The sequence below is a fragment of the Podarcis erhardii genome (genome assembly GCF_964252035.2).
Source record: "Podarcis erhardii genome assembly, contig: HAP1_SCAFFOLD_772, whole genome shotgun sequence".
Lineage (NCBI taxonomy): Eukaryota > Metazoa > Chordata > Lepidosauria > Squamata > Lacertidae > Podarcis > Podarcis erhardii.
In genome coordinates, this window is record NW_028292943.1 from 1 (window position 1) to 24,844 (window position 24,844).

The 24,844-nt window shown below is 44.7% G+C and overlaps 2 protein-coding genes across 8 annotated transcripts; both read left to right on the forward strand.

Moving 5' to 3' along the window:
* Positions 1-2,406: 2,406 nt before the first annotated feature.
* On the forward strand, positions 2,407-3,637 carry LOC309334342 (recQ-mediated genome instability protein 2-like). The gene has a single exon (XM_081882328.1). The coding sequence runs from the start codon at positions 2,416-2,418 to the stop codon at positions 2,836-2,838; it is 423 nt and encodes a 140-aa protein (XP_081738454.1). The 5' UTR covers positions 2,407-2,415; the 3' UTR covers positions 2,839-3,637.
* A 1,437-nt stretch (positions 3,638-5,074) lies between these two features.
* LOC309334341 (TBC1 domain family member 16-like) lies at positions 5,075-24,819 on the forward strand. Of its 7 annotated transcripts, none has more exons than XM_081882326.1 (5): positions 5,075-5,099; positions 10,896-10,987; positions 20,890-21,136; positions 23,122-23,749; positions 24,669-24,819. In XM_081882326.1, the coding sequence occupies exons 3-5, from the start codon at positions 20,953-20,955 to the stop codon at positions 24,778-24,780; spliced, it is 924 nt and encodes a 307-aa protein (XP_081738452.1). In that variant the 5' UTR covers positions 5,075-5,099; positions 10,896-10,987; positions 20,890-20,952; the 3' UTR covers positions 24,781-24,819. The 7 variants fall into 7 exon arrangements, with proteins under 7 accessions (XP_081738452.1, XP_081738448.1, XP_081738447.1 ...); XM_081882322.1 differs by lacking the exon at positions 5,075-5,099 and adding an exon at positions 5,204-5,270; XM_081882321.1 differs by lacking the exon at positions 5,075-5,099 and adding an exon at positions 5,220-5,336.
* Positions 24,820-24,844: the final 25 nt, after the last annotated feature.

The following is a 24,844-nucleotide window of genomic DNA, read 5'->3' on the forward strand; positions in this document are numbered from 1 at the left end:
TTAATAACATTACAATCATATGTTGAAAAAGCAGTTTAGATTTTGGTGAATTTTATATTCAGGCCGGTTTGCAAGGCAGGGCACTAATACAGAATGACAACAGTAGTAATTTGCCTTTGTATCAAACCTAATTTGATATCTTAGTGCTACAGATATACACTGTACTAGGTCTAACTGTACAATCCTTGCTTGCCTACTCAGAAGTTGAGTTCAGTAGGACTTCAGTCCAAACAAGTTTTTTATAGGGTTGTTTGTTTGTTGCTCATACTCCACCTTTTTTCCTGACAAGACTCAAAGCAGCTTACAGATAAAAATAAGAAAAGGGGCGGACATTAAAAAACAATTAGACACACACACAATGTGAATGACAATCTAAAGAGAAGAAAGAGTTCTGTGTGGGAGGTGATACAGCTTCCACAAGATTCTTTGCTTCTTATTACTGCAAGTTCTAATGATCACTTTAGCAGTAAGTTTCAGATGCAAATGTGCTGCTTGGTTGACTAGAACAGACAACAAGTTGAAAGGTGAGAGCTATGTTTTTTTTAATAATGCATGTGTGCTGAAACTGTCTAAATAGGAAGTGGATGAATGGAGATTCTGGGTTCACAGGAGCAGGTGGTGCTAAAATAGGGAAGGGAAATTGGGAGCGCTGGATTACAATAAATTGATGGAAATAAATAAGGATAACAACAGCCCAACATTTGAGAAGAGAAAGATACAAAATGCAGTTGTTTGAGAGGCTGGAAGTTGTGAGGAACTGAGCTTTTAGTGATTACATAAACAGTGGTGAAAATGGTCTTGAAACCCTAGGAAGAGAACTGAGATACATAGTGTGAGGAAATATGAAGTAAGGGGACTACAAAGCTGATGACAACAACTAGAAAGTATCTGGGCTTGTGCATAGGGAGAGGCTCTTGGTCCTCCTTGAGCAAAGACCAGATGGGAGGACGAGTTACACAAAGTAATGTTTGAAATGGATATCAGGCATGGGGAAATGAGGGCCATGCAGTTCATCCCAATGCATGTCAACTCAGAAATAAATTCACTGGGACTAAGTAAGCACACATAGGATTGCAGCTGGCGGGAGGGGGGCAGAGTAGAGGTTTGGGAGATCCTTGTTGTTGTTGTTTAGTCGTTTAGTCATGTCTGACTCTTTGTGACCCCATGGACCAGGCACTCCTGTCTTCCACTGGGAGATCCTAGAAGCTGGTAATGGGGGGGGGGGGGGCTGAGGAGAAAAGTAAAGGGCATCAGCGTCAGGGATGTCCCAACAAAGCGCCTTTTGGTCAGTTGAGTGGAATGGGGTATTTGTTGACTGTTTGCAATGGGAGGTGGAATATTGAGAAATGGAGGGTGGAGCTGGTGGGTAGGGCAAACAAGGAGTGAAGTGGCGGGGGGGGGAGCAATGGTCTGTCTTCTGGGGCTCCTTTTCTTCACCCACTAACAACAGAAATTCCCATTCACATATATGCCCATTCTCCCTTGAATTCAAGCTTTCTTGATATACGGTCACAGCCCTAGATTTTAGTAGCTGAATGGGGGCGGGTTGGGGGGTGCTGTTAATGAGGGCACAGCAATGTAGATCTACAACCAGAAACTCATTTTATTTTATTTTATTTTATTTTATTTTATTTAAAAGGAAAAGTGGGGGGGGCTGTCCCCCCCCCAAGAAGAGAGATACTAAAGGGGCTTAACTAATGCAATACACTGAAGGGCAGCAGCCTTTTCTGGGGCACCCTTTCCCCTCATCACAATGCACCCCTGTGCCTGCCCCCTCTCTAACCCAAGTGCCTTGAACCCGCTCCCTTAAGCGCTCACCGGCTGCCGCTCGGCTCCATCCTCCTCCGTTGCTAGGCGACGCTAAACACATCCAGCGCTCTCTCTTCCTTTCCCTTTCTCTCTCTCTCTCTCTCCTGCCCCGCCCCGCCTTCTTCTCGGATGATACCACTTGCGAGGAGCGGGAGGGGGAAATGGAAATATGGTCCGAACCATTTCTGTGCTTCAGGCCGTCGTGCATGGACTAGGCTTTAAGAGCCATGCATATCGAGCGACAGGAGACAAAGACAAATGAAAAAGTGTAGAGTGACACGCTGCATGAATTGAAGATAATTTATCTCTTGAAATACATCATTGGCTGAGCTTCTCTATGGTCGCAGAAACTGTGTCAATTAGGTGTAATCTAGATATTTTTTGCAGTAAACGTTAGTGGGGGAGGAATACCAGCACAGTTTAATTTTAATCTATGGAGAACTTTGTGAGTCCACTCTTCTTTTTCCTCTCTCTATGGCCAACGAACCTGTGCGTCTGTTTCTGGTTTTTTTAAAACACCTTCAACTCTCGCGATATTACTGGAAGGCTCCGCCGGCCCGTCATCCTTTTCGCGGCGTGAAAATTGGCGGGAAAGAAGGCAGGGCCATGTCGGAGGACTCTCGCCTCGCCCAGCCGCTGCCGCCGGTGAAGGTCCTGGCCGCGCACCTGAGGCGGTGCCGCCGGGTCCCTGGCGGCCCGTGGCTGCTGGACCGGGAGGAGTACCGGCGCCCCGCTCTGGCCGTGTCGCTGGTGTGGCTTCAGGGCACGGTGCTGGCCGTGGAGGAAGGTGGCTCGACGGTGCGGCTGCGGGACGACAGCGGCCCTTTCGTGGCTCAGGGCGTGGAGAAGATCCCCAAGGGGCGGCCTTGCCTCAGCGCCGGGAAGTACGTGATGGTGATGGGCCTGGTGGTGTCTTGCAGCCCAGAGCCCACCATCCGAGCTGTGAAGATGACGGACCTTTCAGGCAACCCCCTGCACAGGGACATGTGGCAGCTGGAAGTGGAGGATTTGCATAGGCACGTTTTGTGATGGGAACAGTTTGTCAAAACTGCTTCTCAAAAGAACCCTGGAGGCTGAAGAAGCACCTTTGGAATTTTTTAATTATTTTTTTATTTTGCTAAATAAGGTTCCTCTTGAACTTCCTTTAGGAGAACTTGGATTAACCAGCGGAATTTGACCTTGATTCATTTGCTGCAGGTGTGACAGAGAAATGGTGATGGAAATGCTTGCATCCCAACCCCCTTTTTGGAGGAGGGCTGTCGCTGATTCCCAATTAGTCAACTTGGGTCAAGTAAAGTTAGCTTATCCAGTGGAGAATGCAGTTGTCCCTGCTACGATAAAACACCCACAGTCAAGAATCTGGTTGCAGAACTTTGGGCTCTTCTTTCGGCCTGCACTTTCTCTGTATTACAACGCATCTAATGTTGAGTTGCCGATTTCACTACCAGTTGCAGTCCAGACATCTGACTTCATCTGTAACTCCTTGAACTGCTACATGAAGTCCATGCTGCTTTAAAATACTGTTTCCTCTGCCCCAGGACATATTTGGACTAATGGAGTTTCTGGACAGCTATACACATCTGGCTTCAGGGAGACACTTGCAAGATGGACGAAAGTTACAATAAAAACCTGAGCCTATTATCCGCTTGATCATCTATGCTGACCATTTTCTGACAGGGGTCAGTGGGGTTCTTAATGGCTCGTGTTTCATGGAATTCAGCATCACAGCTTATGCATAATTGATGTGCCTTGTTTTGGAACTTGCCTTGTTTACTAATGTGTGACTATTGTGAGGTGTGGAGGTAGCTATTAAATAATCCACAATCTATTCCTGATTTTGAGGTAGTACTTTTTCCAAATAAAAAGAATGCAGGGTAGTTGCTGATGCATGCTGCTCTGGGGCACATTGTGTTTCAGCATAGAAGCACATACTAAGCACACATAGTATTTCTACATTGTCCAAATATTAAAGAATCAGCTCTTGCCAACTACAGTGGTAGCTCGGGTTACATACGCTTCAGGTTACATACGCTTCAGGTTACATACGCTTCAGGTTACAGACTCCGCTAACCCAGAAATAGTGCTCCAGGTTAAGAACTTTGCTTCAGGATGAGAACAGAAATTGTGCTCCAGCGGCGCGGCAACAGCAGGAGGCCCCATTAGCTAAAGTGGTGCTTCAGGTTAAGAACAGTTTCAGGTTAAGAACGGACCTCCGGAACGAATTAAGTACTTAACCCGAGGTACCACTGTACTGGATTTAGTTATGCATAGTCCCTCTAGTTTGCTGCGACTCAACAGCATATCATGGAATCGAGTTTCCTTTCACTTCTGATGCTCAAACAAAAATGTTTATATTAACAGGTTTGGAATTGCTGAGTACTATTACTGTAACATACAAAGTGGTGGTCAGAGGATACTAACTCAATTTTCTGCAGATTCAATTTCCCAGGTATAAGTTGCATGTGCGTATTTCTAGATATATACTTGGGTTAAAATAAGAAGAATTCTGGAATAACTCAGTCACAGCATGAGCACTGAATAGTATGGAACAGAAATACAAGTTTTCCAATAAAGATATACTCAAAATAGAGGACATGAAATCTAGTTGCATAGTATTCAAAAGCGTAATCTCTAGGAGATGTAGCTATGCTGTAGTCCAAAGAGATGTGTATAGATTAACTTTTTAGTGCAAACTTTAACTAACAGTTCACCATGTATTATCACTATTATTCTGAGCAGACTGCAGAAAGAGAAGCATGAAACCCTGGCCAAGGCAATCACACTGAATGTATTTAAGTTCATGCAGTAGGTTTCTTTTAAAATGCTCAACTGCTGTGTAATTTAAGGTGGAACTTTATAATGTGTGTGTGTTTCTCAAATATAACTTTGAATATGGAAGAAATATAATACAAAAAATCCAATTTGTCATTTTCTATAAAACCTCTTACAATTTTGGGTTGCTGAAGGCGCTTATTTTCTCATGCATCCTTGTTTTTGCAGCCCAGTGCTGTTAATCATTCTTAGGTTTTTCAAAGGACAGCGTAGTGTCTACAGAGTATGTTACTCATTTTAAAAAATAAATAAATAAATGGCTCAGGACGAGAAAGTCCACTTCAGTCTGCTCTTTACACTGAAGCTTCTGGCTCTTGCAGCAGAGATGCAGAGGCGGGGAAAGGGTTGCGTATATTGTGCAGCAAAGCTTTTCCAGGATGCGAACGCAGCACGTCCCTGGAAACCGGACATAGGACAAAAGTCCCCCGTCTCCACGCGATGCCCTTCTGCCGGCCTAAGTATTTGCTCTTTCTATCCTCTAAGCCCGGAGCGGATCCGGGAAGGAAGGCTCTGTGGGCAGGGATAGGCAGATAGGGTGGGAGTGCCTAAGGGTAGCCGCGCCCACCTTCCCGCAGACCCTCCTCTCGCGCGGCGAGGATTTAGGAGGCGGCGGCGGCGGTGGCCTCTGGGTGAGAATTTGCCCTGCTGGGCTTTGGGGGGCGTGGGCGAGGCTGCTCTCGCGGTCTTTGCTCGAGGTGTGTATTCCCTGGGAAATAATAGCTTGTGGGAGGTGGGGAGCCGGTTCGATTTTGGGGTGGGGTCTTCATTCAGGCCCTGCGGTGGGTGAGCGGGGTGAATGGGATGTATTGCGGTGCTGGAGGAGGCGAGGTCGCGATGGGTTGATTCTGGGAAGGAGCTTCATCTCTCGGGGGTTGGCCCATCCTCTTGTAGGTTACCTGCTCAGGGCGCATGTGTTTTGACACTGGTATCTATGGGGAAATTATGGTGGGAAGCTTGCACTGTAAGTGGCTGTATAGACACTAGGGGTTGACCCTGAGGTTATATGTGCAGAGAAACCAGTTGTTATACTAGCGAGGCAGGGAACTGAAGAGAGCCTGGTATTGTGAGCAGGGATTGGCCATTGGGTATTTGAAAGCTGCACACCATAGTGCTCTAGACAAGGGAAATGTAGTCTGAAGAGGAAGGAGATGAGTGTATGTCACTGTAGAAGGCTTATGATGAATACATGGGGAACATCCTTTCCTTTGGGGTAACTCTTCTAGGTACACCTATTTATATGTACTATGGTTCATATGTCTTTTTTGCAGTGCATTAAGCATATCCTTCTGTTATGTGACTGGCAGAGGAATGAATGTTTTTGTCTTGTTTTTTAATGTACCTCTTCAGTCACACTAGATTACCCTGGGCTGGTATGCCAAGTTCCTCAGTTGCATTTGTATGTGGCATTCTTCTTTCACTGATTAACACTTAGAAATAATTCATCTTGGCAGGGAAAGGGTGGGGAATGACACACAATACATGGTATTCTGGTGCAGAAAAGCTGTGAGTTAGACACGATCTCCCCCGCCCCAATCCCCACCTTCCTGGAACACAGTGGTGAAATTGGAACCTTTACTTGCTAGTTATTTGGCAGGATGTAGCAGCAATCAGTTTCTAAGAAGACATATGTAGCATGCCTGATGAAGATCCTGCTAGGTGATCCTCATGTTTTGTGTTATGCTTATTTTAAAAGCTTGCCTTGGCAGTTGTGTCAATATGTAAATGTCATGATTGGGGTGGGGTGGGGCAGGGAGAGCCCTTATGTGGAATAAAAAAGGTAAAGGGACCCCTGACTATTAGGTCCAGTAGTGACCGACTCTGGGGTTGTGGCGCTCATCTCGCTTTATTGGCTGAGGGAGGAGGCGTACAGCTTCCGGGTCATGTGGCGAACCAGAGCAGCGTATGGAAACGCCGTTTACCTTCCTACCGGAGCAGTACCTATTTATCTACTTGCACTTTGATGTGCTTTCGAACTGCTAGGTTGGCAGGAGCAGGGACCGAGCAACGGGAGCTCACCCCATCGCAGGGATTCGAACCACTGACCTTCTGATCGGCAAGTCCTAGGCTCTGTGGTTTAACCCACAACGCCACCCGCATCTCATTTATGTGGAATAGTAGCCTATTAATCCTGTGTAGAATTGGGCATGCTTAACTGCATAGGATCAGGCTATTGATGAGCAGACCATTCTGCTCACTTTTTAATTTACAGAGCTTCTGCCAGCAGTGGAAGAGGTTGTGTCTTTCCTTTTCTCCCCACAACCTGAATACAATGAATAATTCATATTAGCCCGGGAGGCCATAAAGTATGGATCTCATAGCATATGGGGTCAATACCAATGTACAGTTGAGTCCCCAGGCTCAGAGCATAAAAGGCCACAAGCATAATAAAAGACATAGTCTCTCCTTTCTACCTAGTATAATTCGATTTTTGTGTAGTCATGACCCATGTGTAGTTACAGTGGTACCTCAGGTTAAGTATTTAATTCATTCTGGAGGTCCGTACTTAACCTGAAACTGTTCTTAACCTGAAGCACCACTTTAGCTAATGGGGCCTCCTGCTGCTGTCGCGCCGCCGGAGCCCGATTTCTGTTCTTATCCTGAAGCAAAGTTCTTAACCTGAAGCACTATTTCTGGGTTAGCGGAGTGTGTAACCTGAAGCGTATGTAACCTGTATTTCTTCCTTCTCCAAACTTCTATGTTTAAATAACACAGTAACTGAGGTGTTTCAATGCATTCAGGATATTACCAATGAAGTTTATTTTATTTAATATTTTATTAATTTAATTTATATTGCCTATACCCGGGGGTCTCAGGGTGGTTCACAAAATTAAAAGTTACAGCAACGTATGTCTAACAGGCTAATAGTCTTTTGGTCATGCATGCATTCTCTTGGAAGGCAGTTCCCTTTGGAAAGGGGAACAAATCCACGGGGAGCCATTCTCTCCTATTCATGCAGTACATAACATTCTACAGTAAGTATAGACTTGGCACTAGGAATCGGAATGGTTCTTCCGTTGTCCATATACTTGAAATAATAACTTCTAAGTAAGCTATTATTTAAAATAAGTCTTAAAGTACAGTTGATGGTGGAGAAGGTGTTAAAAGACAGAGTTGCTCTTCCTGTTACTAAGACATACACAAAAAAATCCCACTAGGGAAGTAGTTTGAAGGGGTGATGTGTCAGGAAGGAAGGTTTTAAAAACAAGCATGACTAGCCTGCGCCAAAAGTACAGTGTAAAATTGGGTAGATATAAAACCATGCTTGCTAGTATGTTAAAGGGAAAAGGCTGGCAGCAAAGTCCTTTGAGTTTAGGTGATGGTTTTAAAAAGGTTTTTCAGCAAGGAGCAATGCAAAGTTGCAAGAGGATTTCAGTTGAAGTGGAACCACAGCTGCAACATAGTTGTTGATGATGACAGGGCTGTAGCATGTGGCGTGTAGATTTGGAACATAGAGAACCTGCTTACGCTGAGCAGAGGAGTTAGGCCCCTAGGAATGCACCTGTAAATATCAGGGCTGGGCTGAGGCTTTAGCACAGATTAGTCTTTGACGTACACGTTATAGGAGTTCGTCTCTCGCTTTGCACACAGGCCAGTAATCAGGAGATCAAATGAGATGGTGGTTTGGTGAGTAGGAGATGAGCAAAGGCTTTTGACTCGGAAGACCAAGAAGTGGTACTGTATACTTAAGCAATCCCCAATTAACTTTTAAGTAGAGGAAGGGTGTTGGTGGTTTTAAGAGTTGGGAATGAAGTTAAGGAAAAGGCCAAGACCAGCTGAGGTACAGGACAGGAGTTGGACAGAGATTGCTGCGCACACACAAGCGCACGATTCCAGGACAACTTGTCCAGTGAATGTTCTAGGTGGGAGGAAGCTTCCTCATACTTTCTGCCAAGATTACAGTGGTTTTTGGAGGTTTGAGCCACCAGGCAGAAGCAAGCAAACAAGCAGTTAGGAAACATCACAGAGATCTCACAGGAGCAGGAGTCAAGAATCCAGCAGTGGTTGAACTGGTGAACTGGAAGCAATAGATAGCCAGACTCAACAGGAGGCAAAGAGTAGAGATAGTCTGGATGAGGTGGGGTGCTGTGTTCCATTAAAGTTAGCAAACCAGGCATTCAAAGTTGTTTTCAAGCTGAGGATGTCAGAAAGACTGTCACCAGTATTGTGGTTGTAATATTGGTGGCTGTTTAATAGTTGCATGACACCTAATTGTGGAATAGCACCTTACAGAAAAATGGAACACTGGTATATATCCCTGGGTAGTTTTGAAAATAAAAGTATGTGAGTTTTGTTGCTGTGGACATTTTAAGGCAGTGTTTTTAAAGTTTGTACTTTCATAAAACCTTTGCCAAATCTATGTGCCTTTGGGTATCTGCCCAGAACCCCTGTGTATTGGGAAAGATGTTTCACCCCAGAACACATTCATTTGGTGGTAACTGGTCAGAATTCTTGGGCCTTGCCATCATCCTGAGTGAAGGAGAAATCACCCCAACCTTCTTTACAGCTGCACATTTCAGGGGCGAGATTGGTAATGATGCATAAGCCAACTTTGTAAAGAATCTTAATGTTCTAGAAAGCCCTGATAAGCGTCCAGGAAGCTCCAGGATTTCATAGAACACAGCTTGACAACCATGGTGCTGAAGTGATGTGGAAGGTTTGTCAAGTGGTAGGTAAGCTGATGGCGCTGCTTGGACCAGATAATGAGAGCTGAGCTGGGGAGAAGTGAGCTGTGCTGATCTTCTTGCGTAAGAGCTCAGGCCTGACCTAACAAGGAAGTTTACTTAGCAGAGCAAAAGTTGATAACGTTCCTTCCTTAAAACATGATTTAATCAGCTTCCAGTGAGCTCATTCTTTTAAAGGACTTACTCATTTCTTTGAGTCATTTATTTGTACATGATTCTGGGCTGTGAGGTGCACATTCACGGCAGTGCCACAGCACTGTAGCTGGTCTAGAATATGTTATGTTTTGTAAATGGGTGATTGAGAAGCTATTGTGCTCAGCTCCTCAGGGTGTGCTCCTAAGAAGCAGAAATCCCTTGGGGGAATATTCTTCTCAAGAGGCTTGTCTGGTATGCCTCAAAAGGACTCTTGGATATCTGCTTGCTTGCTTGCTTGCTTGCTTACTTACTTACTTACTGTATTTTTCGCTCTATAACACACACCTGACCATAACACGCACGTAGTTTTTAGAGGAGAAAATCCGTAGGCATGCCACCCGTAGGCATTCCCTCCATAACACGCACAGACATTTCCCCTTACTTTTTAGGAGGAAAAAAGTGAGTGTTATGGTGCAAAAAATACGGTACTTATTTATTTATTTATTTATTTATTTATTTATTTATTTATTTGGTAACCTGATCTTCTGCCCAATGGTTATAAGAGAACTCTCTTAGAGATGCTCTAAGACAGGCATGTCCAAAGTCCATTTGGGGGTCCTCATCTGGCCCTGTGGCCGGTTTCATCCAGCCAGTGTGGCAGTTTATTTATTGGGGTCAAATCCTTAATAAAGCTCAACAAGTTCAATCCTCAGCAACTTTGATCAGCCCTCATGCATGTTCACTTCATCAAATCTGCCCCTCTTTAGTAATAATAGTAATAATAATAATAATAATAATAATAATAATAATAATAATAATAATAATTTATTATTTATACCCCACTCATCTGCCTGGGTTTCCCCAGCCACTCAGGGCGGCTTCCAACTGAATATTAAAAACAATACAGCATCAGACATTAAAAACTTCCCTAAACAGGGCTGCCTTCAGTTGTCTTTTAAAGGTAAAATAGTTGATTATTGCCTTGACATCTGCTGGGAGGGCGTTCCACAGGGCAGGCGCCACTACCAAGAAGGCCCTCTGCCTGGTTCCCTGTAACCTCTCTTCTCGCAGTGAGAGAACTGCCAGAAGGCCCTAGGCGTTGGACCTCAGTGAACAATGGGTGGTGGAGACAGTCCTTCAGATATACAGGACCGAGGCTGTTTAGGGCTTTAAAGGTCAGCACCAACACTTTGAATTGTGCTCAGAAACGTTTGGGCACCCCTTCTCTAAGAGGTCTGTAGATTATCTTGAGAGAGATTGTCCATGTTTAAACTTCCTCTGGAGTGAATAACCACCAGTTATTGTGCACCAGAGATTTTATATATATATATATATGCAAGGTTTCTTTCATCCTTTACTTCACAAAATACATTATAATCTGTGTTCAGTCTTGCAACCACCCTTGTGAAGTAGGTAACTTCTGATCCCATTTTACAGGTGACACTGTACAATGAGTTGTAGCTGCTGTGATCGATGCCAGCGGAAGCACAGTCCTTTGCACGGCTTTGGCACTCTCTTGGGCAAGAGAGGTGAGTAGCGCTTACTCATGCTGCTGTTTCCAGAAAACGTCCCCTAAGTTGTGTGGTGCACAGTATTAAAGGGGTGGTGGTGGATCTGGACCACTGTACTAAAGCCAGTGTGGAGACTGAGCTACAATTCAGTCTCTGGTTCTAATTTCATCCCAGTCACAAACTCACTAGGAGACCCATCTCCCCATCTGCAGCATGGGAATAGCAGGGCTGCCCTACCTTGCAGGGTCGTTGCAAGGGTTACCGCAAGATAATGTATGTCAAGTGCATTGCTGAGCACCCATAAAGTGCTGCGTAAATACTAATTGAAATTCTTCAGCTCTTTCTTCCCTTGCAACAATACAGTTACACTTTGCAAATAGCAATAGTCAATATTTGGATTTGCCCCGTCAGAAACTTGATTAGCTGAGGGCAGGGACTGAAGGCATGCAGGGGTTAGGATCTTCCAGATACCGTCCCAGATGGGAGTGCCCATTGTTTTAACAGTTCCTGGGAAGTAAGACTCGCCGCACGCCCCCCCCCCCCAAGAAATATAGTCTCCTCCTTGGCACTGATGCTTTCCATTGTCGTGTTTTCTCTCCTTCCCTCCCTTTTTTTTTGTTTGCCTTGCAAATATAGCAAAGTACTTTGTGAATTCAGAAACAGTGACTACTTGAAAGAGATGAAATTGCCATGGTTGCCCCTTGTTTTAGTAATGTCTTTGGCTGCAATCCTAAACCCACTTACATGGGAATAAGCCCCATTGAATTCAGTAGCACTTATTTCTGAGTAGATATGGTTAGAATTGAATAGTTAGTTGGATTACTGTAATTCCTTATATGTGAAGCTGATTTTGGGGGGAGGAAAAAGTCTTGCGAAACTTGAATGATCCAGCCATAATATTGCTAGTCCTTAAACATCTACACTAGCTTCTGGTGTATATGGGATGTAATTCAAAGTGCTGTTTTTGACCTTTAAAGTTCAAAGCACATTGGTGTCAGGATATCTAGAAGACCATTTTCTTCTGTATGAACCTACCTGTTAGCTGAGGTCTTCATATTGGGCCCTTCCCATCTTTGAAGGTCAGGCAGCTATCTATCGAGGAACAGGGCTTTTTGTGGTGGTGCTATATCTATGGAATATCTTCCCAAATGAGCTCTTCTTTGGTGCCTTACTTATTGGCAACAGGTTAAAAACTGTTTTATCCTCTCATTGTTTTTTTTTTTTTAAATATTTTTATTGGATTTTCAAAATTTTTTTTAAACAAACACAAACATATATCATAAACACAAAACACAAAACAGAATATCTGTAGTTTCATACCCTTACAATCATTACCCTCTTTCAGTGACTTCCCCCCACCCCCCCCAGCCACCTTCCCATTTCATTAAATATCTCAGCAAGTTATTTGTTCAAATCTCTTAAATATTATTCATATCTTTTCTTATAATTTATCCTTTATCCATTTTTACTTTAAATCCCATTATACATATTAAGTTGTTTCTCTAAGGTCGGCCTAATTTCTCTCCCACAAATTCCTTGCTCTTTATATTAAATCAAAAAACAATAATATTTCTATTCTAAACCCCAGACTTTTACCACTCTACACTCCCCTCCCCCTCTGTCCCGGTATTTGCCCCTTCCCACATTAATATCCCAAAGAAAAAAAAACAGATTTAACCCGGATTTCTCACATCAGAGGCCCTTAGGCCCCCGTTAATCACTCTCCAGCAATTTTGTTTATAGTCCTTTTTATTGATCTTCTCTTCTCGAAGGAATTCTGTCACCAGTTCCTCATATTTTTCAAACAAAAACAGTCTTTGTCCAGGATCAACAGATCTCCCATGTTGCAGCTTAAAGAAGAAGTCTCCATCATACTTATTCGTTCTTTCGTAGCTTAATGTTTCAGTTGTTCCAGGGACTTCCATCTTTCTCTCTCTTTGCAGATTTGTGATCCATTGGTTGTCTTTTTCACTTCTTTTCCTCCCAAAAGTTACAGATATTTGATTGCTCTCTTCCTCCTGAACTCCTTCTTCTTTTTCTTCTTTTTCCCCCAGTTCTGAAGTTGTCTCTTTTTCTGCAGCTGCAGATTCTTTTTCCATCCGGTTAGCTCCACCAACAGATTTGTTTAGTTTAAGATTGAAGGTCATCAGTTGATCTCTCATGGCTAAGCTCTGCTCTTGCAGAGCTCCCACCAGGGAAAACATTTTTTTTATCTCTGCCAGTAGTTTTCCTTCCGCAGCCATTGCAATGTCTTTAGTTCCCTCCAGGGGGATTTCCATCATAGTTCTTTTCCAACAGTTCGTTACTTTGTTATTCAGTATTAGTTTGTTTCCAGTCAATTTAATGTAACACTTTTAGTCCCAACAATATAGTTATAACACAGTTTTAACTCAATTTCCAAGCTGACGTCCGTTTGACAGCTCTTTTGACAGCTGTCAAACACCTTGTTTTTTCTCTCGGGTTCCCAAGCAGGGCACTGCCCGGGTTCGGGGGGGGGGTCCGCCAAAAGCAAAACCTCTGGGATTCCCCTCTCTTCACTCCAGCACAAGTAACTTTTTCAACCAATTTATGAAAGTGTTCTTTCTCCTTTCAACACCAGAGTCTTTCCGACTTAGTGCTCCTCTCCTTGCTTTAAGTCTTTTGGTGGGGGGGGGGAGTGTGGACTTCCTTTTTAACACATCCCCCGCTCGTACTCAAATTCAATGATAAAACTTTTAGTGCCAAAATTTCCTTCTACTCACGAGTTGTTTTTTCAGTCCAAATTTCAGGAAGAAAGATAGCGCTCTCCGGTCATGGCTCGCGGCTTCGCTCCGCCAAGGCAGCGATCGACTCTCAGCTCCACGCCACTCTCCGGTCCCCTCCGTAGCCTTTAAAAAGGCTCTTCGCGGGTCGGGGAGGGCGCTTAAGGTGCCCACCGAGTCTCCATGTCCGCAGGCTTCAGCGCCTGCGGTTTCTAAGGGTCCCCGTGTCGCCGGCACGGCAAGACCCGTCCTTAGCGGAGCCGATTCCCTCCAGAGCTCGGAGGGAATCCGCCATTACCCGTTCGCGCTATCCCGGAAGTCTGTTTTATCCTCTCATTGTTATGGGCAGTCATACTTTGCCCTTTTTGCTATGATTTTACTGGTTGCTTTCCACTGCTGCTTCTTTTGTTTAGTCTTTTGTGCATTTGTTGTTTATAAGCTACCTGGATTTCATCATGTTTTCAATTGTATCCCTTGGACGCCTGGAAAGCCATTTGCTGAAAATGCAGGATATAAATATTTGTGTGGGTTTTTTTAAGGAAACAAATAACTAAAGAAGGAAGTGTATTGCATACTTGAGTTTTAGGTTCTTCATTTTCTTGCACGTGATGTTAGAGGAAGCACCGACTATGCTTTCGTTGCAGTTACAGTAAGAACTCAAAAGTTCTTGTATGTAACCTGTTAAGTCCCCCTCCCCTCACAACCAGCAATGAAGCCAGGCATCCCAGTTCCTGCTGCATCCATATTGATACGGGACCATTCTTCCACACACTTGGCTTGTAGCAAAACTCTTAATCAAATACAGCTCCCTCTTCTGAATATGCCTTTCGATTCCATGGCAGCTCTTGGGACCTCTGCACTGCTGCAGTAATTTCTATTGTGTAATTTTAATGGTATGGCCACACTCCTTCGTCTTGATTAGAGAAATGCAAAATAAATTGGTTTGCAATATTAATTCTTTGTGTGCGATTGAATCTTCTGCTTATACCCATCTGCCCTCGTGCTTTTCACAGTCCTTTTTATCTTTTCTCTTACTGTTCTTTGTTTCTGTGCTAATTTTGTAATGGGGAAATTTTAAGAAGAGCTGTGCATATCTATATTTCCCATTTCCCATCCCCCCCCCTTCTGACTTTCCCATAGTTGGCTGGGGCGTTGCATAAATCTTCAGTGCTTTGCTGCAGGGAGCATGCTGCCTTGCATGCCTTTCAAACATTACTGGGTTCTTGTAACTGTGCCAAGTCTTCAATAAGAAATCCATCCTCCCAGCCAGACCATTCCCAAAAGCCATTCCTCTTTCTGATAAAGAAGAAACGTGCAGCCGGAGCAAGTGAGCAGCCCTGCCAACAGGATCTTCGGCTGTTTGTTCAAAAGGGATGGGCCTTAGAAGAAAGCAGCCAACTGTTTCTGCTGGCCCAGGCACTTCTTTGCTGATGAGAAGGCCTGGGGGTTATCCAGTTGCTGCCTGCCTCCAGGGGCATTGCCCATGAAAGTAGCCAGTAGCTGACTGGAAGTACGCTGTGGGCTGCAGCACAGGTGTTCAGCAGTAGCAGCAGCAGCTGAGTGTGGGAGGAAATTAATAGGGCATGAGCAATTATTATTTTTTAAGGCAGCTGGGATTTTATTTCACCGCACATGATTGCATCACAGGTGGGGGAGAGCACTGAAGGGCCAGCTTCACAAATTGCTTGCTGTTTCCAAACATGAGGAACTGGACTCTCCAAACCTGAAATTTCTGCAGTACGTGATTTAAAACAGGAATTGTTTTAGAGTGTGATGCCACAGCACTAATCTCCTGTCTGCACCAAGGCCTTGCATCATGTTTACTTGGGAATATGCCCCAAGAAGTGTCTGTCCTCAGAACCTGCAATGTAGGCATGCTCTGCGCATTACTTGGAGCAGTGCGGTCGCTTCCATGTTACTCTGGGGTTCCTCCTACACAGTTCAGGTGAACTGTGTACACTTACATTGTTGACATGCTGTGCACCTCCCAAAAGAGAATACAGTGGTACCTCAGGTTAATAACTTAATTCGTTCTGGAGGTCCGTTCTTAACCTGAAACTGTTCTTAACCTGAGGTACTACTTTAGCTAATGGGGCCTCCCACTGCCGCCCGCCACTGGAGCACGATTTCTGTCCCATCTTGAAGCAAAGTTCTTAACCCGAGGTACTATTTCTGGGTTAGTGGAGTTTGTAACCTGAAGCATATGTAACCTGAAGCGTATGTAACCCGAGGTACCGCTGTACCATACTTTTCCATGTATAAGATGCCTCCATGTATGTGATGACCCCTATTTATTTGAACCCAAAATCAAGAAAACAGAACCTTAAACCAGAAGTGAAAATCTGGATAAGCGGTGGCAGCAAGTTGTTGATCTTTTTTGGGGCGATCACCCTCAAAGTTTCCAGCATGAGGTGCGCATGCAGTGCTGCTCCGTGGTGCAGAATCAAAGGCAGCGGTTGGGGCACCGCATGCTCCCCCTCAGTGGCAGCTGCTGCTGCAGGGAAGCGAGGGGAAGGAGGCTCCCAAGCAGAATACCAAGGAAGAGCCAGGGGAAGGCAGCGCCCACTGTGGGCCAGGCTAGGCCGTCAAGCAAACTGAGCTGAGGAAGGTGGTGAGTGGGCTGGGGGCAGGGTGGGAGTTTGAGAGGGGAAGCGGAAAAAGAGGAAAGAGCAAGGAGAGGCAGCTGTGATATTAATGCTGCATTCCTATTTTTTGATTTTGATTCATGTGGAAATTGTTTTCCATTTGGTTATGTATTTTTTAGATGTGGTTTATTTATTGTTTATGACTTTTTAAATTATGTAAATCTTGTCATGTTGTAAGCCGCCTTGAGCATTGTTTTTAGCTATGGAAAGGCAGCATACGAATAAAATGATGATGTTGAGGCAGTTTGCAGTGGCAGCTGCTCTCACTCCGGTGGTCGAGCCAGCGAGCGCTTCAGGAGACAGCAGGAGGAACTGCCTCAGCCCGCCCAAGCCCAAATCCCGGATATATGCTTAAATATTTAAAAAATCCCCCCAGATGCCCATGTTCTGTGTACAAGACAACCCCAGGTTTTTTACTATTTTTTAAAGTCTTATACACGGAAAAATACAGTACGTTGCTTCTGTGTTTTGTAAACATGATGCACGTCTGAGCCATGTGGAAAGAAGGTTATACATTGCTGGGATGCAGTGGCATTAACCAAAGAAGCAGAGCAACCATGCTGTGCCCACTGATACATTCATAGGAGCACAGGAATCTGCTTTACACAGAGTCGGACCATTGGTTTACTTAGCTCCGTGTTGCCTGTACCAGTATTCCCCAGCCTCCAGATGTTGGTGGACTGCAACTCTCATCGCCCATGGCCATTAAGCTATGCTTTTTTGGACTTATGGGAGATGGAGTCCATCATGTCTGAAAAGCATCCGGCTGGGAAGGCGGGTCTACTGTAGCAGGCAGCAGCTCACCAGGGTTTCAGACAGGGGTCTTTCACCTTCCCAAACTAGAGAGACCAGACTGAACCTGGGACCTTCTGCAGGAAAAGCAGGTCCACTACTGCTTATCTGTGGCCCTAATGGCTTGGAGTTGATGCAACCACTTTTCTCCTCCCGGCCTGATAAGCCCTGTGTTCTCTGAAATGTAGTATTCATGTCATATGCTATCTTGGGTTTCCCAAGCACTGTCATTCAGAGGTTCTTATGCCTGTTGAACAACACCCTTTGTGTGTAGCAAGAGAGATTAAGTTCGGTGTAGGATCAGGTGGCATGTTTGTTTGCTTTTAGATCCTCATCGTGGGCAAAAAAACCCAAACCCTTTTCATGTTCAGCAGCTATTTTGCTTTTGCTCAGCAAAAGCTGGTGATAACGCGAGGCTGCTTTTCATTCCATAAGGGGGTCAATCTACTGCTGCTTCAGGCCCCTGGAGAAAATAGCTGGGAAAACATGTGAGTTTGTGCCTGAGCAGGCCAGATTCCCCCCCCCCACCTCTTTCTTCCAGAGGAAATGCTGCCTTTGCACACCCCCCCCCCCCCGTGGATGCATCTGCTGCTCCCTGACTCTGCCAGTAAGAGGCTACTACATCATGACACTGTCACACAAGCTCAACAATACATAAGGCTTGCTGCACAATACAGGGGAACAACATGGCTGCAAGCAGTTTTGCTCCTCTCCTCAGAAGTGTGAGCGTCTTCGTTTTGTCTGCGTTTTTCAGTGAGACGAGAGATATACATGGATCAAGAGCTTTTGAGCCTGGTTTGACCTGGAAGTGTGTGTTTGGCAGTGGTAGAGAGTAGCATGTGAAATTTCAAAGATGTCTTGGTGAAATAACCGGGTCACCTTATCAGAATGTTTAAGGAATATACTCCTCCATAAGGATAATGGGATGCACTTTCTGAAAACCAGCATCTTAAGAGCTGCCCTCTGGCAAATTACTCTCAAATCTGTGTAGTTCCTTAACATGCTTCCTCACTTGAACCCTAGTAAGGAAGTGCTGCAGCCATTGTAGTGCCAGGTGCATGGTACAGATGGAATAGGCTTTAATTCATAGAATCATAGAATCATAGAGTTGGAAGAGACCACAAGGGCCATCGAGTCCAACCCCCTGCCAAGCAGGAAACACCATCAGAGCACTCCTGACATATGGTTGTCAAGCCTCTGCTTAAAGACCTCCAAAGAAGGAGACTCCACCACACTCCTTGGCAGCAAATTCCACTGTCGAACAGCTCTTACTGTCAGGAAGTTCTTCCTAATGTTTAGGTGGAATCTTCTTTCTTGTAGTTTGGAACCATTGCTCCGTGTCCGCTTCTCTGGAGCAGCAGAAAACAACCTTTCTCCCTCCTCTATGTGACATCCGTTTATATATTTGAACATGGCTATCATATCACCCCTTAACCTCCTCTTCTCCTCTTCTCCAGGCTAAACATGCCCAGCTCCCTTAGCCGTTCCTCATAAGGCATCGTTTCCAGGCCTTTGACCATTTTGGTTGCCCTCCTCTGGACACGTTCCAGTTTGTCAGTGTCCTTCTTGAACTGTGGTGCCCAGAACTGGACACAGTATTCCAGGTGAGGTCTGACCAGAGCAGAATACAGTGACACTATTACTTCCCTTGATCTAGATGCTATACTATAATTCAGGAGTGGCTAACCTGTTTTGGCCTGAGGACCGCATTGGAGGTGCATGCCAGTGGTGGGCATGGCCACTGTATGTTCATTTTCATGTTTGCACACATACATATCGCAATATGCATTCATGCATATACAGTACACACACAGACGACACATGTAGCATGCATACATATCAGCAGGCAGATGAACACATTCTCTCTGTGTGTGGAGATCATACCACTAGGCAAGGAGGAGGCTGTCCTCCCTGCCCAGCACTGCAAAAATGTCCTGCCTCTGCTTTAATACTAGAGGAGAAGTATGTCCTGCCTCCCCTCCCATGGTACATACATGCTGCTGCAGTGGAGGAAAGGAAAACCCATGTTCTCTAGGTAATGGGGTTGGCAGAAGGTGCAAAGGGAGATGTTCTAGAAGGAAGGGGGGAAAGCCATAATTTTAAGAACAGGTAGAAAGTGAACTATTTGTGTGTATAAATAGCTTCTTGGCTTTTATATAGTGTGATTTTTAGGTCTGTTGCTATTAGTGCATCTGCCGTTTTTTGTTTCCTCCTTCCTTCTCTCCTTTGTGCATCTCTGACTGTCTCTCTCCTGTATCTGCATGTGTTAGCTTATGCATGCATTTCCCCCGGTCTGCTTTCCTGTTAATTATTTAGGGGGACAGGCATACAGTAAGGTTTGATCTAGGCTTGCTTCCTGATATTTCTCTTTCTTTCATTTTCTACCTGTCTTTTCATGCATAGACTAAAAGCACTTGAATCAGGCATTGCAGGGGATGCCTCACCTGGTATATCCAGGTGTTGCTACAGGGACCATAGAAACCAGACCGGGTTAAGCTGACCCTGGGAACAAAGAGTACTGACTAAAAAGGAACAACTGTGCTTGGAGGGGAGGCTTTGAGTGGGATCAGTTTTCCCTTGGCTTGTTTTTTTCTGGTGGACCTTTGGAACCAGTTCATATCTGAAGCTGGTGATGGCAGGAATGTGTTGCTGGACAAGCTCCATTTTCAAGAGGAGTCAGAGGCTATGTATACAGAGGCTTGTCACTATGCTACAAAGGAAACAATAGCCACAGCAGTTCCCAAATTGCACTCCTGGGCAAGGTGTTCCCAACATCACTCTGCAGAGATCCAAAGGAAATAAGTGATGATGGCAGAAATGCTTATTGAAAATACCTGGTGCATTCTCAGCTAAAATTCATCCTCCTTTTCAGACAGCTTCTGTTCCAAAATGTGATTGCATAGCTCTTGAAGAAAGTCCCTCTGTTGTTACATATTAAGGTGGTATGGAGAGGGAAAGAGGATGGGGTTTTTTGGGAGGGGGTGTTCCCTCATTTTTTCTGGGCCACCTCATCTCTCTGTTGAACTGCAAGCAAGAACTCTACAGTCGTACCTCGGGTTACATATGCTTCAGGTTACATACGCTTCAGGTTACAGACTCCGCTAACCCAGAAATAGTGCTTCAGGTTAAGAACTTTGCTTCAGGATAAGAACATTAATTGGGCTCCGGCGGCGCAGCAGCAGCAGGAGGCCCCATTAGCTAAAGTGGTGCTTCAGGTTAAGAACAGTTTCAGGTTAAGAACGGACCTCCGGAACCAATTAAGTACTTAACCCGAGGTACCACTGTAGTGTTAAAAATGACACTGGAAATCTGTGACCAAAAGCTGTGAATTTAGAATCCAGTATCATTTATTTTTAATACTTCGGAATGAGAAAAAAGAAACTCCAAATTACAGGTTCCATTTCTGGTGTTGCAAGAAAACCAACCGTAAGCCTTGTGGTCCCTCAAATATTTTACCAATCTGCTGTGGCAGCATACACTTTTGTGGTCCACAGCTCATTTTTCTAGAAGTAGTTGCCTAAACTGTGTTGGAGTGGGGTTTGTTTGTTTTTTAACAAAGACTTTCTTATTCTCTCAAGTATTGTATTATTTCCCCCCACTAATCTCATGTGACTGAGACAGTGTCATACTGCACTCAAGGTTTCGCCTCCTTTTGCATGAAGGCAAGCAGTATGTGTCTTTCTGTCCATTCTACCTGTTGCTGTTCCCTTTCTGACACTTTCTCTCCTTTCCCCCTGGGCAGACTTGACTGTCTGAATTAGGTGCTGAAGTGGAGTCAACAGAGAATGGAAACACTCCCTTGGCAATGTCTCTGGGAAGACTCCTCCGCCGTGCCTCTTCGAAAGCATCTGACCTCCTGACCTTAAATGCCAGCAGCAGCAGCAGCGGCGGCTCGTCTTCCGTCTTGGATGGGGGGATTATCTACTCCAAGAACAATGTCTGTGTCCACCCACCTGAGATGCTGCAAGGCATCGTGGAGCATCACCCAGGTGAGGGCAGGCTGGAGACATGGGTTTGTTGCGTTGGTTTATCTCATTTTGTTTACGAGTCTCTCCCCATGAACAATCTTGAAGCAATTTAACAATAAAAGCTTCATTAAGAAATTCTTAGAAGTAACAGATTAGGCTGAGGGATGGAAAAAGGTTAATAAATAATGAATATTATGGATTACAATAGGAAGCAAAGATTAGAAATTCGTAATTGGAAAAAAAAAGAGATATTGGTGTTATAAAATATGAAATTGGGAACTGCTAAATATGTGATATGATGAAATTCGGATTGGAGGGTGTCGAGGAAGTCTTTTAGCAATGTAAATATACCAGGAAATAAGAAGAAATAATTCTTCTTTTATTATTTTGTTTTTATTGTTGTTATGTTTTTATGTTGTGTTAAGTGTAATGTTTTTCTTTTGTGTTTGTGTTTTTGTGTTATAAGAGAAAACCAATAATTTTTTTTTAAAAAAAACAAACATACAATAAAAGCTTCAATAATGAAACAGCTATTAAATGTAGTTTCGGGTTCAAAATTGGGATAAAAATGTCCACTTGAAAGGTTTGTTGGAAGAGGAAAGTCTTCAACGGGTGCCAAAAATAGGGATAGCATGTGTCTGACAGGTAATGGAATTCCAGAAGGTGGGTGCCGTAACACTAAAGGCTCCGACATTGTATGGAATGAATCTCATGATGAGATGGTGCCTGCAGAGCACGGTGATCAGTTGCGTATACATGGGGTGAGATGATATTTTCCGCTTTGCACAGCGGTATCAGCATCTTGAACTTTTATGCTGGACTTAATGTTAAGGAAAGTTCTATGGGATACACTTTGTGCACAAAAGAGTCTCTCAGTAAGCATTAATTGTTCCATAAAACCTCTCCCTTGACTTATTACCTCTTATTCTCAATCCCGTTTCAAAGTTGCTATGGAGGGTCCACTTGGTATTCCTTGTTCTTCCCTTCTCATCTTCCTAATGTTTTATTATTTCTTACGTAAAACATCAGAGTGTCTGTGGTGGTGAATTAATAGATTTTTTTAAAAAAAGACCCTCCTCTTAGGGCTAAACTGCACAGGATGCAAGATTGGAATTCCCAATATTTGTTAAAAGCTTAAAAAACAAGGGGAGCTCCCCCTTTTCCACCAGAGTCTTTTTCCCAGTTAAAATTGCATCTCTTCTCATTCCTCCAAAAAGCTGCTGTTAACTATGCTGGGGCAAGAAGAAAACAGCGTAATAAAGGAGCCAATCCTTTTCTACTCCCTACCCCACACTAAAAGGGATTTTTTTTGGGGGGGGTAGTATGATTAAACATCGTTTGCCCCACCCCTGCTTTAGTAACATCCTGAAATTCAACTAGATTCCAGCCTGACATGAGCTCTGGAGGAGTAAGTGATGATCTTAGGAAGTTGCCTTAATACCAAGTCAGAGTCAGTGGTCTAGCCAGCTCAATATTGTCTACTCTGCATGGCAGCAACTCTCCAGGGTTTCAGGCAGGAGCTTTTCCCATCAGGGATAGAACCTTGGACCTTTTGTAATCAAGGCAGATAACCCATAACCGAATGGTGGCCCTTCCCATTTTGATTTTCTAGGACTGGCATCCTTATTCTTTGGGTTGCAGTTGGCCAGAAGAGTGCTCTGGTGTTCCCTCTAGCAGATGTAAAAATGACTTGGATGTGCTGATTGACTTGGCTATGTTTTTGCCTCTAATACCATGTTGGATCCCAAACTGAGCTGTTGTAGATACTAGCTGGAAAGTAAAAAGCAGTGTCAACCAAACATTGCTCCAGTGGATGAAGCAATTGGGTCTGGTTAGGGGAGGAGGAAGAAGTTGGGCTTAGGAGAGAGCTGCTCAAGAGGCAAGTGAGTGATGGGAGGAGTCCCAGTGGTAGCAGGAAACTGGAGTGCTCAGCACCCTTTCAGGATACCTGCCATTCATGAAGTTGGGGCTTGGTTGTAACTCTGGGGCACTGTGTTCTTTCATAGGCTATTTGTGCCTGTACATGGAGAAAGATGAGCTGCTTGGAACCACGCTTATCTTGGCCTGGGTCCCAAATTCCCGAATTCAGAGGCAGGACGAGGAGGCCCTCCGCTACATTACACCAGAGAGCTCCCCGGTTCGCAAGGCCCCCCGCAAGCGTAACCGCCATACTCAGGGTTTTGGCGCCACTATGCAGGCTTCCCCCTCCGAGCAGAAGCGAGCTGTGACCCCAAAGGATGAAGAGGATGTTCTGACCGTGTCGCAGCTGGTTAGGGATGTGGCTCACGTCAGCTGCCCTTCGGAGGAAGGGGAGAAGCTGTCCCAGGGTTGCTTGGCAACGGACAGCATCCACAGCTCGGCTCAGCCTGCCCACAGTGACTCAGGTATCTTATCGACAATCAGTTCTCTGGAGGAGCACAACCGGTTGGAGGAGTCAGTGGAAGAAGGGCTGGAGAGCCACCTGGAGACTGGAGAGGACGATGAGGGCTCTTTGGAGTTGTCTGCCGATGATGTCAGCAGAGACAGCACATTTGACTCGGACTCTGATGCCTTCTCTTCTCCATTCTGCCTCTCACCCATCAGTGAAGCCCTGGTGGAGAATGTTGGCTCCATGTTCCTGGTTAATGAAAACAGGTGAGTTTGTGTTCCTTTGCTCCTTTTATGGAGTAATCAAGGAGCATGATTATCCAGTTGTAGAACAACTATTTGTCTGGTTTTTGCCCCTGCTGAGGGGCGTTCACTCTACTACTCTCAGCAGTGTGATTTTATGTATGTCTACTCAGAAGTCCTACTGAGTTCAGTGTGACTTGCTGCTACATAAGTGTGTATAGGATTACAGTCTATTCTTTTGCGCCTCAGAGATGAAGGCCCTGGATACCACTAGCTGTCCAACTGTGGTGACATGCGTTGACAGTAGTCGCTACATATGAGATCCCATTTGGTCATTGAGATGGTAGACCCTGCTTGTTTTGAGATACCCGCTGCAATGGAGGTGTAGTTGCAAGCCGTGGTATAAGTTGCTTTGATGACCAGGATGTTACTGAAATATGGATCTGAATGTATGTACCTGTCTTTTTTATTAGGATTCATGTCATGTAAGGAATAGCTTTTAGCTGGCTGACAACATCGCCTTACAGCAAGTTGCTTCTTTCAGTTTGGGGGCACCTCTGTTTGATGTTATCTACAGGCAGCGACCGTTTTAGCCGTGTCCAATTGACATGCAGTTGCCAACGCATTGGTCCATTTGGACCTGGAAGAAGACAGAATGGGGACTGAATGGCTGACAGGGCAGAATGGGGGCAGGGCACATTTATATGGGCTTTGCTGATGCACACAGGGGCTGGGAACAGAACCCTGGCACGAAATGGTCGTCACCTGTATATCCAAGACAACTTTTACCTGTCTGAAAGATGGATGAAAGAGGAGCTCACTTGTGTGCTTCAGTACCCTGGATATAGTCTTGGAGCTTAGGCTGGCTCTGCTACTATCCATGTAATTTAGGTTGCCAAGATTATAAATTGCCAGGCTGATTTTTCTCTCTGCTTTCCTCTAGTGCTGTTGTGCAGGAGTGGCTTGCCATGTCTTCCTGTTCCTGCGCTTCAAAATCTAGATCTTATACAACTTACCATTCTGTGACAAACTGCAAGGCTGATTTTCTAGGGTGAAGATTTACACTTTATCAATAAAATGTGACTGAAGCCACAGCTCTCCAATTTAGTGCAGTGCACA